This window comes from Cnephaeus nilssonii (assembly GCF_951640355.1).
Source record: "Cnephaeus nilssonii genome assembly, chromosome: 16".
Taxonomy (NCBI): domain Eukaryota; kingdom Metazoa; phylum Chordata; class Mammalia; order Chiroptera; family Vespertilionidae; genus Cnephaeus; species Cnephaeus nilssonii.
Window position 1 is genome coordinate 17,896,124 of NC_137087.1, and position 15,764 is coordinate 17,911,887.

General features: G+C 52.9%; 2 protein-coding genes across 17 annotated transcripts in view; both read left to right on the forward strand.

Moving 5' to 3' along the window:
- CAMK2G (calcium/calmodulin dependent protein kinase II gamma) overlaps positions 1-6,070 on the forward strand; it is a 58,077-nt gene extending 52,007 nt beyond the window's left edge. For 11 of the 14 annotated variants that reach the window (XM_079794211.1, XM_079794221.1, XM_079794219.1 and 8 more), the window contains 4 exons: positions 965-1,040; positions 1,386-1,480; positions 3,351-3,595; positions 4,083-6,070. In XM_079794211.1, coding sequence (XP_079650337.1) covers positions 965-1,040; positions 1,386-1,480; positions 3,351-3,583 — 404 coding nt within the window. In that variant the 3' untranslated portion in view covers positions 3,584-3,595; positions 4,083-6,070. Of the gene's footprint in view, positions 1-964; positions 1,041-1,385; positions 3,283-3,350; positions 3,596-4,082 lie in introns of those variants that run through there. The other 3 variants (XM_079794216.1, XM_079794212.1, XM_079794214.1) reach the window with 3 other exon arrangements.
- Positions 6,071-6,437: 367 nt separating this feature from the next.
- NDST2 (N-deacetylase and N-sulfotransferase 2) lies at positions 6,438-15,668 on the forward strand. Of its 3 annotated transcripts, none has more exons than XM_079793989.1 (15): positions 6,438-6,814; positions 7,392-8,823; positions 8,909-10,267; positions 10,438-10,525; positions 10,838-10,992; positions 11,105-11,362; positions 12,662-12,790; positions 12,924-13,106; positions 13,199-13,295; positions 13,663-13,786; positions 13,910-14,084; positions 14,283-14,453; positions 14,553-14,662; positions 14,861-14,963; positions 15,053-15,668. In XM_079793989.1, the coding sequence occupies exons 3-15, from the start codon at positions 9,263-9,265 to the stop codon at positions 15,176-15,178; spliced, it is 2,724 nt and encodes a 907-aa protein (XP_079650115.1). In that variant the 5' UTR covers positions 6,438-6,814; positions 7,392-8,823; positions 8,909-9,262; the 3' UTR covers positions 15,179-15,668. The 3 variants fall into 3 exon arrangements, with proteins under 3 accessions (XP_079650115.1, XP_079650114.1, XP_079650116.1); XM_079793988.1 differs by having other exon boundaries at positions 7,392-7,495; positions 8,913-10,267; XM_079793990.1 differs by having other exon boundaries at positions 6,439-6,814; positions 7,392-10,267; positions 11,177-11,362.
- Positions 15,669-15,764: the final 96 nt, after the last annotated feature.

Sequence of the window (15,764 nt, forward strand, 5' to 3'; positions counted from 1 at the left end):
TCTCGCTCCTGTGAGGAAAGGCATGTGTCCTGGGCCAGCCCAGGCTCTGGTCAGGGTTAGCCCGGCCTCAGTCTGAGCCTCCCCCTGGCAGCACCCTCTGCTAACAGTGGTGTTCCCATAAGTGACCTTGCCTGAGCCCTTGGCTTGGCATGGGTAGGGGCGCTGAGGGCACCGCCTCTGCCTGCCTGTCAGTCTGTGCCTTGTCTTGGTTTTCCTGAGGGACACATCCTGGCATGAGAGCTGGTATGAGATTTAGAGCTTTTCAAGGCTTGTCCAGGGTAAATGGAGCTGTCTTTCTGGTGAGAGGCTCTGTTTACAAAGAGTGTTGATAGTTCCAAGACCCTTCATCTCAGAAAAGCCCTGTGGAGGGGATGAGCAGGGGGAAGGGAATTAAGCATCCATCCTAACATTCATGCTTTGGGAGCCCTCATCCCTGGCTGGATTCTGCTCTCAGGCTGGCTGCTGCCTGGGGTGAGGTTCTGGACCACTGAGCGGGGGCTGGGTGGAAGTGGGGGGCCTGGTAATGGAGACCTGACTGAGCCCCTCCAGGTGAGAGACGTAAGCAGGTGATGGAAACAGCCTTATCAGAAGCTTCTTAGAGAAGCCTGACCTGCCGGAGATGGGATGCACCCCTCTGCACGGAGTGTTCATGATGCGCCAGGCTCCTCAGCTGTTCAAGACGAGTGCTTTCTGCATCCTGGTTGTTGATGGAGAGGGAGACAAAGGCCGAGAACCATAACTAATGGGTGGGCTTCAGGACGAGGAGGGCGTTAGCTCTGCAGACAGAGGAGGGATGGAGAGAGAGGAGGGCTCACTCTTCCTGCAAAGGGCCTTAACGACAGACCAGAGGGAGATCTTTGTCAAGGAGATCACAGGGGATCCTTGAAGACTGGGGAGGGTCTCCGCCACTTAGGAGCTCCCCAGTCCCACGCAGGTAAACTGCTGGGTTTTTTCCCCCCCACAGTGCGAAAACAGGAGATCATTAAGATCACAGAACAACTGATTGAGGCCATCAACAATGGAGATTTTGAGGCCTACACGTGAGTAGAGACCTAATTCATTGAGGCTCAAGTTTCTCAAGGCCTTTCCCTCCTCCCCAAAAGCAGCTGGGACCCTGGGAAAAGGGAAGGCTGGGCCTCGGGCACAGTGTGTGAGTGAAACATCAGGCCGCTAGGTCGAGAGCCCTTCCAGGTAGATACCCTGGGCCGAGCCCTCCCGGGGTGTGCTGGCAGTGGGCTGAAAGGGCAGGGCTAAGAGGCTTTAGCAGGCATACCCCTCAGATCTAAGCCGCCTTGTCAGGCCTGGCCCAAAGCTAACCTCCTGCAGGATAGACACCACTAATGAGGACGGAAGAGGAGTGATTCCCTGCTTTTTCTTTTCTGCAGGAAGATCTGTGATCCAGGCCTCACTTCCTTTGAGCCCGAAGCCCTTGGCAACCTCGTGGAGGGAATGGATTTCCATAAGTTTTACTTTGAGAATCGTGAGTGGGTTCGTGCTGCTGATATACTCCTGCCTGCCCCTTCACCCCCTTGGCCTCTGTCCTCGCTCACCCTCTCCTCTTCCCCGTTGCCCACTTTCCTCTACTTGACCTGCCTGCTGCACCCTGGTCTGTGTGCTTGCCTCCTCGTGCCCTGAGAATGACCTTAAAGGGCACCTTTGAAGGCCCTGCTCCAGCACCTGCGTGCCCCTTCCCTCTGCAGCTGCCTCATGGCAGTGGTGGTTGCCACAATCAGGGTCACTGTATTTCTTTAAGCCTTACTTTTTTTTTTTTTTAAGAGAGAGGAAGGGAGAGAGAGAGAAAACATCAATCAGTTGCCTCTGGTACATGACTCAACCTGGGATCGAACCCACAACCGGGGTATGTGCCCTGACCGGGAATAGAACCTGCCACCTTTCCGTGCATGGGACGGTGCTCCAGCCAGACGAGCCACACCGGCCAGGGCAAGCCTCATCTCTTTTCAAGATGATTGGAAACCATTTGAGATGAAGTTAAGATGATCTCAGCGAGTAATACTGCTCTGTGTCTGCAGATGTCACAGTAGAGGAAATTAAAGCCAGGATAAGAATGTGCAAGCAAGGAACAGGCACTGCTGGTGACTTGTGAGACTGCACGTTGTGGCTAGGGTCTTCCTGAACATGGAGGGAGACGGGAGTCCTGGCTGGGGGTTGTGCACTAGACGGTCCACGGAAGTCCCCGGGGATAGGAAGCTGACTATTCACCTCCTCCCATCTTTCTCTCCACTCTCTGAGACCCTCCTTCCTCCCTCCTTTTTCTTTTCCTTCTCACTTTGTCCTGGGTCTTCCCCGTCCTGCCCTGAATTTTATTTGGTTGCTGTTTTCTCTACTAACTACCATCCTCTCCATGTCTCAGCTGCAAATGTAAACCCTAGGCCAGTGGTCGGCAAACTCATTAGTCAACAGAGCCAAATATCAACAGTACGACGATTGAAATTTCTTTTGAGAGCCAAATTTTTTAAACTTAAACTTCTTCTAACGCCACTTCTTCAAAATAGACTCGCCCAGGCCATGGTATTTTGTGGAAGAGCCACACTCAAGGGGCCAAAGAGCCGCATGTGGCTCGAGAGCCGCAGTTTGCTGACCACGGCCCTAGGCTATCTAAGGAATTCTATTAGCCAGAAGCAATTCCAGAGTTTATAGAAGCTCTAGGGAAGTTTTCATGTAGCCCCTATCTAACATTTGAATTGAACTAAGATGTGAATCTCAATAAAAGTAACACAATTCACAGTGTTTGCTGATAATGGCAATCTTTTGGCTTTCCTCCAGAGGATCCTGGGACTATCCTGAGCTTGGTGCTTTGATGATTCAATTTGAACTGTGGACATTCTTTTTTTTTTTTTTATCACAAATCCATTAGGAATGTTTTAAGTTCTTGATTTTGCTCTACAGCCCTAATTGGCAACAAGCCAACCCTTATGAAATCTAAACATCAGAGGAAAGATAAGAGGCTTTAGTTAAGAGTAAGATGGTCCTGAGTTCCAATGTTGTGTGATTTGGGAAAATTACTTAACCTCCTTGAGCCTTTCTCCTTACCTTATAATGAAGAAATGGTATCAACTAAAGAATTACAGCTCATGCATGTAAACCCCCCAGCATAATATCTGATTAAAATAGTAGCTGCTGTTATCATTGTTCCCACCTCTCTCTTACTTTTGGATAACCGAGACTAATGTGATGAGGTTACCTGGCCTCTGGAAATGTATGGGGGACTCGGAGACTCCTCAAGGGGTTGCTGGAGAGAGGGTGAGACCTAGAAGTGCAGGCTGAGAGGAGATGTCAGTGCGCAGGCCTGACGCCTTCCTCCCTAACTCACCCTGCCCTGCCCCCTGCAGTCCTGTCCAAGAACAGCAAGCCCATTCACACCACCATCCTGAACCCACATGTCCATGTGATCGGAGAGGACGCCGCTTGCATCGCCTATATCCGCCTCACCCAGTACATCGATGGGCAGGGTCGGCCTCGCACCAGCCAGTCGGAGGAGACCCGGGTCTGGCACCGCCGGGATGGCAAGTGGCTCAATGTCCACTATCACTGCTCAGGGGCCCCTGCCGCACCGCTGCAGTGAGCTCAGCCACAGGTGCACCTGGTGGGGGGTGGGGAGGGGCTGGGACAGGTGGGGCCAGAGGTGGTTGAGAGTTGGCATTGAGGGAGGAGATATGGGCCACCCCAGAGGAATGGCAAGGGCTAGACAGTGTGGTGGTAACAGGTTCTGCTCTTAAATCAGACAGACTTGGGTCTAGCTCCAGGACTCCAGATTGGGTGACCTTGGACAGGATACCTCCTTTCCCTAAGCCTCGGTTTCCTTAGCTCTCAAAAGAGGGAAAGAGGGGTGCCTATCTCATAAAGTTGTGAGAATTAAGTAAGAGACTTAATAAGTAAGTGACTTAATTAAATAAGAGACTTAATTTAGTCAGTGCTCAGCCTATGTTATATTTCAATACTAGCTTCTCCCCCAGCCTCCACCTCCTCAGGCAGATTTGGCCACGTGTGTAGTGTAAGTTCCTGGAACTCATCTGTGTGTTTATTGTCTTCTGTTCTGTTACTATGTCTATCCTGTTTGACAGGGGCATTAGGAGATCCCAGCTGGAGGTCGAACCTTTGCAGCCAGTGGCTCTGGAGGGCCTGAGTGACAGCGGCAGACCTGTTCGTTTGAGGTTTAAAACAATTAAATTACAAAGCGGCAGCAGCCAATGCACGCCCCTGCATGCAGCCCTCCCGCCCGCCCTTCGTGTCTGTCTCTGCTGTACTGAGGTGTTTTTTACATTTAAGGGGGAAAAAAAGAAAAAAAGATTGTTTAAAAAAAAAATGGAATCCATACCATGATGCGTTTTAAAACCATCAGTAGCCCTTGGGCTGGCAAGAAGGCAGGAGTTTGTGTAATGCCCATCCTGGCATGAGCAGTGGGCTCACTCACCAGCCCTGAAGAGGTGAGCTTGGCCTCTGGCCTCCATGGACTTAGGAGACCAGGCAAGAACTCTGACAAAACTTTGGGGGCCGTGATGTGATTGCAGCCCCTGAGGTGGCCTGCCCGCCCCAGGTCTAGGAATGGACTTCTTCAGAATTTGCATAGGCACCTAGAACGAGGCTGATGAGAACATTGTGGCCATCAGACCCACCTGGGAGCGGATGCACAGCTCCCAGCCTGCTGCGGAGGCAGCTGAGACGCAGTGGCCTCAGGACTAAGGGCCCGGATGTTGCTGCACTATTCCACTTAGTGTAGAAGAGAAGAGAATTGGTGCTGCAGAAGTGTGTCCGCTACGAAGCTGATGAGAAACCTCGTGTTAGCCTGACGTGTACTCACTTACTCATCCATTTCTATAGGATGCACAGTGCATGTGGGCCCTGCTATGGAGGCCCAATCCCTGCAGTGGGAAAGGGGGAAGGGTTGCGCTTTGCTTCGTGTTTGTTTTCTTATAACTTAGCAAGGAGAGAGCCGGACCCTCGTCAGGGCTCCCTTTGCTGCCTTCGGCAGTTTTGTTTCTGTCTTGCCTTTTCATGGCGGTGGTCCCCGTGCTGACCCTCATCTGGGCCTGGGCCCTCTGCCAAGTGCCCCCGTGGGATGGGAGGAGTGAGGCAGCGGGATTGAGTCGATGGTTGTTTCTATGCATTCGGGCTGCCCTGAGGGCTGCCTCCCTTCTTACTCTTCCCTTGCTGCACGTCCATCTCTTTTCCTGTCTTTGAGATTGACCCGACGGCTTTGGCAAGAAGAAGAGGTGCCCTCTTTCAGAGGTCTCTTCACTGACCAACTGAAGTATAGACTTACTGCTGGACAATCTGCATGGGCATCACCCCCACCAACAACAACTGCATGTACCCAAAAGAGGTGTTCAGAACCAAGACTCCTACCTACGTTCATTGTCCCTCCTGTGCTCAAGGAGTTCCAGTCCAGGAGGGAAAGATCTATACTCTAAGCAGATAGAGAAGACAATGGAGGAGCAATTGGTCGTGGCATTGGTTTCCGCAAAACAACTGTGCAAACTTGTCTACGCAACTTATTTGCACTATTGGGGGGAAAAGTGGGTAGACCCCAGCTGCCTGGACTACCTTCAAGGAGGCAAAGCTACAGATTTACCTTGGAGCCAGCTGAGAAGAGAGCAAACTCGCAGGTGCTGGTGCTTGGATTTAGCCAGGCTCCTCTGAGCACCTCATGCATGCCCCAGCCCCTGGGCCCTAGCCCTTTTCTGCCCTGCAGCCTGCAGTACCAGCACGCAGACACCTTCACCACAGGGTTTGGTTTTGCTGGCTTGAAGACAAATGGTCTTAGAGTTCATTAAGACCCATAGCTTCATGTGGCTGCTCCAGCTCCACTTCTTAGCATTCTTACTCCTCTCTGGGGCTAATGTCAGCATCTATAGGACAATAGACTATTAAAAAAAAAAAAAGTCACCTTTTAAACAGGAAATGGAAGGCATTTGATGCAGAATTTTTGCATGATGACATAGAAATAATTTAAAAATAGTTAGTGTTTGTTCTGAATGTTGGTAGACCCTTCATAGCTTTGTTACAATGAAACCTTGAACTGAAGATATTTAATAAAATAACCTTTAAACCGTCCACTGTGTTACTGCTGGTGGAGATTTATGGCCAGAGGCTTAGATTTTAGCAGCCTGGGTTACAAGGTTTCCACTCCCTTTGGGCCCGTTTTGGAATAAAACTTCATAAACTCATCCACCTCCATCCAGTTCACCCGCTGCCCAGGCGAGTTTCGGGGGGAGGGGGGATTTGGGCCCTTAGGTGGTGGGCTAAGGCCTCGCCCCGCCCCCGGCCCCGCCTGCGCCGAGAAGCCGCCCCGCCCCCGCCTCAGTGGGCCGGCCTGGCTCCCCCTTCGCAGGCTGAGTGGACGCACCCCCCCACCCGCCTCTCGTGGGCCGGCCCGGCTCCCCCTCCGCAGGGCGGAGTGGAGGCGCCCGCGCCCCGCCCCTTCTCGGTGAGCCGAGGCCGGCGCTCCGCCGACTGTGCCAAGCGGCAGGGAGGAGGGGTGCCTCTCCGCGGGTGGGGCGCGAGCACGCCGTCCAGGAGGCCGAAACTCGGCGGGTCGCCGCAGAGGACCGTCCGGCTGCCCGGCGTTCAGCCGCGCCGCTGCCAAGCCCGCAGGCGGCGGGGACCGAGCGGAGCCCACCGGCGCGGCGCGCCGCCTCCCCCGGGGGAGCGGTGGTTGAGCCCGGCCGCCGGGAGCGTTCGCTCGGAGATGGCGGAGCCGCCGCGACGCGGCCCGAGGGCCCGAGAGCTGGGAAGCCAGGCGGCCCGGGGACGCGGCGGGGCCCGGGGACAGCGGGGACGCCGCCCCGTCCGCCGGGTGAGCTGCCCTTGAGGACACCCCCGCACGGTCGCCCGCACTCCCTCCCCTCCCAGACTTTCCCTGTTCCCTCCAGAACCACCGCGGGGTCGTCCCGGCGGCCCCGCGCCCCCGCCCTGTGTCCCCTCCACCAGCCGCCCTCGCAGTGGCCTCAGCCCCTCCGCGCCCCGCGTACGGCTCCTCCCCTGGGGCTCCCCGCCTAGCGCCGGCCTTGCTGCACCCGCCTCTCCTTGGCGCGCCCCTGGCCCCTTCCCCTTCAGTGCTCTCATCCACCTGTGACCCCACACTCCCCCCAGCAGGGCCCTCCATCCGCGACCCGCGTCGCCACTCGGCGCCCCCCCCTCCCACGGCGCCTGCAGTCCCCCGGCGCGGGCCCGCACCCCGCCCTCCCAGGCCCCGTCACTTGCTCTCTCCGGCCGAGGCCTGAGGACCCTTCCGTTCCCCCAGAACCGCCCACTGCTGCACACACAGCACCGCCCTCGCCCCGTGTCCCTCCTTCCACAGGCATCTCCCCCACCACACCCTACCCCAGCAGCTCGCTCAGAACCCCTTGCCTACATGTTGCTGTTTCTTCTAGGTATGAAGCTAAAATGCAGTGGTTAAGAGCACGGGCTATGGAGCTTGACAGGCCTGACTTTGAATCCCAGTTCTCCACTGACTGAGCTGTGTGATGCTGGGCAAGTTACCAAGCTTCTCTGAACCTCCAATTACTTGCATGTAAAATGGGGATAATAGTATCTACCTCTTACCTACCTCAGGGCTGGTGTGAGCGTTAAGTATAGGGAAAGCTCTTAGAAGGATGTCTGCCAAAGATTAAGCTCTCAATCAATGTTAACTGTTATACGTAATTCATCCTAAGTATCCACTTCCCGTAATGACTTCTCACTACTGTATTTTCTCCAAAGAGTGTCCTCTAGTTTTTGGAATTCACACCCTCCCATCACCTTTTGATCCTCTCCCAGTTCTCTTCATGTCAGCTAGTGTTACCCAGACTAAAGCTGAACTATTCTAAAACCATTTCTCTCAGTTCTGAAAGACCCTGCCTCTGCCTAATCTTTCCTGAGACGTGTATGTCTGGGGGTGGGTGGTAGAGAGGAATTGCCAGCCCCTGGCCTCACTAGGAGTGGCTAAGACGGGGAGAGCAACAATAAAGCTACTAGGAGCAGTCCATCTATTTCAGAAAAAAAATCTCCAAAACTAGGTCTCCTTAAAACTGTTTGCCAGTCACACTGACCTACTCCTTCTCTCTCTTATTGGTTGGATGTGACTTATTTCTCTCTGTCATCCAGGCCCACTCAATTTTCTGCTTTTATAACAGGACTCAATCCCTCATGTCTCCAGCCTAGCTGAGGACTTCCTTCTGAGCTGTTCATGGATAAGGACATAGTACCACCGAGGCTAATTTAGGAAGGAGAACTGGAAGGGATAGGGAGAGACTCTGGACTCAGCCTTCCGGTGTTTCCAGTGATGTAGCCCGCTCTGGGGTGAAAGGCAGAGGATGAGTAATATTTCATTAGCAATGGAAAAGGGAGCCCCCAATTTCTGGTTTTGGAAGCTAATAGAATGATTAGCTAGCACCATTTCTCTTTCCTCTTGAATAGTGTCCACCTGACTATAAGTCTGTTAATGCTGTTAGCCTGTGGTGTAGAGTTTGATTGATGAAGATTAACAGACTCACGAGTTTCCTCTTATCTGATAGTTCGTTGGAGCACGGGACTTCTGGGGCTTTCTGTCCCTTTCTCACAGAAGACCAGAGCTCCTGCCGGCTGGCCAACTGCTTGGTCGTGGGCTGGGAACTCCTTTCAGAGCAGGTCATTTTCAGCTTCCTGGGCTGTTTGGCCTTGAATATACTGCTCCAGCTCTGAGCTTAGCTCAGGGAGGAGAATTTAGCTGGTAGTCTAAGAAGGGAATCAACCTCTGAAGCTAAGGTATGAGACTCAAATTGTGTTGTTCTTCTACAGGAGCTTTTGTTTTGTTTTGTTTTTAACAAATCATCCTGTGAGCAGAAGGTAAGAGAGATGGGGTGAAGAGGGTAATGGATTAATGATTCAGTTTCAAGGAAAAAAATAATCCATCAATTTCTCTGTCTTACAGATAGGAAGGGCAGAAATCGTGAACTTTGCTGACCCCTGATGTGAGGAGCTCAAGCGGGACCAAGGGTGGAGCCTGGCTAGTGTTGCATCCAGAAGCTATGGGCCAGGGGGCCATGGTGACCTGACATCAATGGACTCTGTCCAGTTGCCCCCTGTTGCCCCTTCTACCTCCCCTACCCTACACTGAGAGAACTTGTCTCCACCTCTTCAGGGAACTGACCCTGAGGGAATCCTTTTCCCCTATTTTCCTATCCGTCCATCCTTCCACCCTCCCAAGAGAGCCCTAACCTATACAACTCCTACCTCCCTTCCCTCGAGGTAGCCCCCACCCCTCCCTCCCCTCCCCTCCCCCGCCATGCTCAAGCTGTGGAAGGTGGCACGCCCAGCTCGACAGCTGGAACTGCATCGCCTCATACTGTTGCTGATCGCTTTCAGTCTGGGCTCCATGGGCTTCCTGGCTTACTACGTATCCACCAGCCCCAAGGCCAAGGAACCCTTGCCCCTGCCCTTGGGAGACTGCAGCAGTGGTGGGGTAGCTGGCCCTGGCCCTGTACGGCCTCCAGTCCCGCCTCGGCCTCCCAGGCCTCCAGAAACAGTTCGAACTGAACCCGTGGTCCTTGTGTTTGTGGAGAGTGCATACTCACAGCTGGGGCAGGAGATTGTGGCCATCTTGGAGTCTAGCCGTTTTCGTTATAGCACTGAGCTGGCACCTGGCCGAGGGGACATGCCCACACTAACTGATCATAGTCGTGGCCGCTTTGTCTTGGTCATTTATGAGAACCTGCTCAAGTATGTCAATCTGGATGCCTGGAGTCGGGAACGGCTAGATCGGTACTGTGTGGAGTATGGTGTGGGCATTATTGGCTTTTTCCGAGCCCATGAGCATAGCCTAGTGAGTGCCCAGCTCAAGGGCTTTCCCCTTTTTCTATACTCAAACCTGGGGCTCCGGGACTACCAAGTGAATCCTTCTGCCCCGCTACTGCATCTCACACGCCCCAGCCGCCTGGAGCCTGGGCCATTGCCTGGTGATGACTGGACCATCTTTCAATCCAATCATAGCACCTATGAACCAGTGCTTCTTGCCAGCCTTCAGTCAGCTGAGCCTCCTGTGCCAGGATCAGTGCCTCGCCGGGCGCGGCTTCCCACTGTGGTACAAGATCTAGGACTTCATGATGGCATCCAGCGGGTGCTCTTTGGCCACGGCCTTTCCTTCTGGCTCCACAAACTTGTTTTTGTTGATGCTGTTGCATACCTCACTGGCAAGCGACTTTGCCTGGACCTTGACCGCTACATCTTGGTAGACATTGATGACATCTTTGTGGGCAAGGAAGGTACCCGCATGAAGGTGGCTGATGTTGAGGTCAGTCTTTTTCCTCACAAGTTGTCTCAAGCTCTGACCTGTGAGACTCCCTTGATTCTGAGCTTGCCATAAGTATACTCCCTACCCTTTCCAGGTAGAAAGAACACTACTCATTTTTCTTCTACTGTTTGCTGTCTCCTGATTTCTCCTGTCCCTGCTACTCTTCCCAGGCTCTGTTGACCACCCAGAACAAACTCAGGACCTTAGTCCCCAACTTCACCTTCAACTTGGGCTTCTCGGGCAAGTTCTATCATACTGGTGAGCTTATTCCCTTGCTCCTTCAGCATGTCAGTCTTAGTTTGATCTATTTGCTGTCCCACCTTCCTGGGTAGACAAGTTGTAGAAAAGGGGTCCAATTTGGGGCAAGATTTGGGGTCCAAATGATGTGGGGAGCTAGCGGTGGGTATGAATTCAGGTTAGCATGGGTGACTGGAGGGCAAGTTGGCAGGTAGGCAAGTAGGCAGTCTTAAATGGGCAGATGTCCCAAGGATGGAAGGTGGTCAGTGTTACAGAACAGAGGAGGGCAGAGGGGCTAATTGACTGTGTTCAGTGGTCAGTGTGTGGTCATAGGGACAGAGGAGGAGGATGCAGGGGATGACATGCTGCTGAAGCACCGCAAAGAGTTCTGGTGGTTCCCTCACATGTGGAGCCACATGCAGCCACATCTGTTCCACAATCGCTCCGTGCTGGCTGACCAAATGAGGCTCAACAAACAGTTTGCTTTGGTGAGACCCTTGGATCTCTTACCCGACTTTTCCCCAGAGATCATGCTTCCTTTTCAACCTTCCCCTCATGGGGTACCCTTTCCCTACCCTTTCCATTTTTCTTTCTGTGTAGGCATCCCCACCCTCTTTACCCTCTACTCCCCAAACCTCACCAGGTCCTGGTGAGAGTCTATGCCATTCCCAGGAGCATGGGATTCCCACGGATCTGGGGTATGCTGTGGCCCCCCACCACTCGGGTGTGTACCCCGTCCACACGCAGCTCTATGAGGCCTGGAAATCTGTGTGGGGCATCCAGGTGACCAGCACTGAGGAGTATCCTCATCTCCGCCCTGCCCGCTACCGCCGTGGCTTCATTCACAATGGCATTATGGTGAGGGACTCCCAATACAAACTTGAACTTCCACATTTTGACAACCTCCAACCTGCATTGATCTATGTCCTGTTAACTGTCAGTCCAGTTCATCCATATAAAAGTGGGTAGAAGGGTGAAAATTCCTAAAGTACGTAACAAGAGCTTTATTGCTGTAACTTCAGGCTGAGTCCTTAGTACTTTATTTACTCACTAGAGGCCTGGTGCATGAAAATCACGCACAGGGGTGTGTGTCCCTCAGCCCAGCCTGCACCCTCTCCAATCTGGGATCCCTCTCACAATCCAGGACTGCTGGCTCCCAACCACTCGCCCGCCTCTGCCTGATGGCCCTTAACCACTTCTGCCTGCCAGCCTGATCACTCTAACCACTCCCCTGCCAGCCTGATTGATGCCTAACTGCTCCCCTGCCAGCCTGATTGCCCCTAACTGCCCTCCCCTGCAGGCCTGATCACCCCTAACTGCCCTCTCCTGCAGGCCTGATCCCCCCAACTGCTCTCCCCTGCAGGCCTGGGTCCCCCACAACTGCCCTTCCCTGCAGGCCTGGTCGCCCCTAATTGCCCTCCCCTGTAGGTTTGATCGCCCCCAACTGCCCTCCCTTGCAGGCCTGGTCCCTCCCAACTGCCCTCCCCTGCTGGCCATCTTGTGGCAGCCATCTTGTGTGTTGGAGTGACGGTCAATTTGCATATTACTCTTAGGATAGAGGCCTGGTGCACGGGTGGGGGCTGGCTGGTTAGCCCTGAAGGGTGTCCCGGATCAGGGTGGGGGTTCCCTTGGGGCATGGGGCAGCCTGGGCAAGGGGCCTGTGGTGGTTTGCAGGCTGACCACGCCCCCCGGTGACCCAAGTGGAGGCCCTGGTATCTGGGATTTATGTATCTTCTATAATTGAAACTTTGTAGCCTTGAGCAGAGGCCAGGGTAGGCCAGGGCTGCAGGAAGCTTGGCTTCCTCCATCACCAGGGGCAACTCAAGCCTCCTGCTCTCTCCAGCTCTGTGGCTGCTGCCATTTTTGTTGGGATTTATTTATCTTCTATAATTGAAACTTTGTAGCCTTGAGCAGAGGCCAGGGTCAGCCAGAGCGGGCGGGAAGCTTGGCTTCCTCCATTGCCTGGGAAACCCAAGCCTCCTGCTCGTTCCGTGGCCGCAGCCATCTTGGTTGGGTTAATTTGCATACTTGCTCCTGATTGGCTGGTGGGCATGGCTTGTGGGCATAGCAGAGGTACGGCCAATTTGCATGTTTCTCTTTTATTAGTGTAGATTTTACCTTTCAAATCTCATCTCTCCCTATTTCTTTTCCTTCCAGGTGCTGCCACGGCAGACATGTGGCCTCTTCACTCACACAATCTTCTATAATGAGTATCCTGGAGGCTCGCGTGAACTAGACCGGAGCATCCGAGGTGGAGAGCTCTTTCTGACAGTACTGCTTAATCCGGTAAGGTGCTAAGAGGAAGGGCTGGAAGATCGGAGAGTCAAAGTGTTTGCAGGCTTGGACCTTTGCTCACCAAGCCTGATCCTGAGGTGGGTAGTAGGCTCTCTAACTCTGACGTGCAGGCATCCCCTTGCAGATCAGCATATTTATGACCCACCTGTCCAATTATGGAAATGATCGACTGGGCCTGTACACCTTTGAGAGCCTGGTGCGCTTTCTCCAGTGCTGGACCCGGCTGCGCCTACAGACCCTTCCTCCTGTCCCTCTTGCACAAAAGTACTTTGAACTCTTCCCTCAAGAGCGAAGCCCTCTTTGGCAGGTATGGGTGGAACTCAGGCTGACCAGAGACATGATGGAGGTGGGGGTTGAAGAAAAGATTAGGCCTCATCTGATTCCTGGCCTCACCTTCAGAATCCCTGTGACGACAAGAGGCACAAAGATATCTGGTCCAAGGAGAAAACCTGTGATCGACTCCCCAAGTTCCTCATTGTGGGACCCCAGAAGACAGGTGAGTCATCCTTACCAATTTTTCTTGCCTTGCCTTAAACTTAAAGGATTTTTTGGCCAAGGAACTCCCTTCTCATATCCATCCTCCATTAATCCAGTCTCTTGAGACAGTGATTATTAACCCCAGTTGTATATCAGAATTACCTATGGAGTTTTGTTTTAAAAGATCAAAGTGATTCTGATGCAGTCAAGGCTGAGCACCACTATTTTAACCCTTCCCTGGGCCTCTCTCAGATGTTCCTTTTCTCGTTCTAGTTTGGCTATAGGGGATTTTATTACCCAGAGTGGTTATTTTCTCACCTTCTTTAAGCTCATATTGTTGAGCTGGCTTCTCTCCCATAATGGCTTGGACTCTCTCTCCTGTTTAGGGACCACAGCTATTCACTTCTTCCTGAGCTTGCACCCAGCTGTGACCAGCAGCTTCCCTAGTCCCAGCACCTTTGAGGAGATTCAGTTCTTCAATGGCCCTAATTACCATAAGGGCATTGACTGGTGAGAGTGGGACCCCTTGGAATACTTCTCAGAGGAACACTCCCTTCCCCCCAAATACCGTTCCAGCTTCCATGCACAGACATCTGGCTTTTCATTCTGCCTCTTTTCTCCGCTACTTCCTAGGTACATGGAATTCTTCCCTGTCCCTTCCAATGCTAGCACTGACTTCCTGTTTGAAAAAAGTGCCACCTACTTTGACTCAGAAGTTGTACCACGGCGGGGGGCTGCCCTCCTACCACGAGCCAAGATCATCACTGTGCTCACTAACCCTGCTGACAGGGCCTACTCCTGGTACCAGGTGAGCCTGAAGCTAGGCACACAATAGGTTTGAGGATGGAGTTGTGGTGACTGCTAGAGAGACAGAAAGGAATAAGGGTAAGGAAATTAAACTAGTGCCTTGGGGTGGGGTGCCGATGCTATCTGTTCCCCAGACCAAGAGTAGGGCAGAATAATTGTCAAATCACCAATCCCTTCTCTGCCTATTCCTGTCCTTCAGCACCAGCGAGCACATGGAGACCCAGCCGCTCTGAACTATACCTTCTACCAGGTGATTTCAGCCTCCTCCCAGGCCCCTCTGGCACTTCGCTCCTTGCAAAACCGCTGTCTTGTCCCTGGCTACTATTCTACCCATCTACAGCGCTGGCTGACTTACTACCCCTCTGGACAGGTACAGTCCCCCAATAGACGTCATTGGGGTCCCCCCCGCTTTTCCCTTTAGCCCAGAGACTTCTAAGAAATACAGCAGTAACCACATCCCTGTCCCTAGTTGCTGATTATGGATGGAGAAGAGCTGCGTACCAACCCGGCTGCTTCAATGGAAAACATCCAAAAGTTCCTGGGTATCACACCCTTTCGGAACTACACACAGACCCTCAGGTGGGAGACCATGATCCGGGAGAGGACTATGGAGGAAATGGGGAAGCAGGTTGGCCATGTCTGTTGGAAGAGACATGAATTTACCCTGTCTCTCAAGGAGAGACATGTGTCCCTGTGGGCAGGGAGAGGTAGTTTAAATTTATGGGGCTTGGATTTCTTTTTTCTCCTGCCCACTAATGGCCTCTTCCTGTTGAGCAGGTTTGATGAAGGTAAGGGATTCTGGTGCCAGGGACTTGAAGGTGGTAAGACTCGCTGTCTAGGCAAGAGCAAAGGTCGGAGGTACCCAGATATGGACAATGAAGTAAGTAAATTCTGGGATAGGTTTTCCCTCTACACCACTAAGATCTGATTCTATGTCCTTACTGTTTATACCTTCATTTTCCTCCCCAGTCCCGCCTTTTCCTTACGGATTTCTTTCGGAACCACAATTTGGAGCTGTCGAAGCTCCTGAGCCGGCTTGGTCAGCCAGTACCCTCATGGCTTCGGGAAGAACTGCAGCATTCCAGTCTGGGTTAACAGCACAGCCTCTGCACCAGCAAAAAAAGGCCCGTTTCCCTAAGGGGCAAGCCCGGAGAAGGGCCCGTAACGGGGATTTGAGTTGCCTGGCCCCTTCCCCTTCTACCTCAGTGGCCCCCAGTCCTGGGATGGCTGAGAAGGGAAGGGCATCCCTTTCCCATAGTTCTGGGGTCTGATAAAGGGGCTTCCCTTGATAATCCCACATTATGGTACTAGCTCCTTTGACCCATGGTCTTAGAAGGTAAGGAATTAGAGGCAGGGTATAGAGGAATGTTTTAATCAAAAGATTACCCTCGTCATCCCCCCAGTATAGCTATACCTGGCTATGGGAGGGACCCCCTTACTGTGGGATTAATGGGATCTACCTGTGGCCCGGCCTCCCTAATGTCATTCACATTGAATGGGGATGAGGTCCGACAGTGGCTCATAGAGCTGAGTATGAGCCCTAGCTGTGGGCTAGAAATGTCCTTAATAAACATCCTTATTTTTCTGTTTTGTCTACCTCACTGGAGTGGGAGAAACCTAGAATAAAGCAAGTATCAGACTTTTCCCCACTACACAGTTCAAGGTTCGTCTGCTCATCAAG

What these genes read in the sequence shown, in the direction of transcription:
- NDST2 (XM_079793989.1), top strand. Translation starts at nt 9,263, where the DNA reads ATGCTCAAGCTGTGGAAGGTGGCACGCCCAGCTCGACAGCTGGAACTG. An exon ending in TGAAGGTGGCTGATGTTGAG is followed by an intron (nt 10,268 to 10,437) that starts GTCAGTCTTTTT and finishes TACTCTTCCCAG; the next exon opens with GCTCTGTTGACCACCCAGAA. An exon ending in GGGCAAGTTCTATCATACTG is followed by an intron (nt 10,526 to 10,837) that starts GTGAGCTTATTC and finishes GTGTGGTCATAG; the next exon opens with GGACAGAGGAGGAGGATGCA.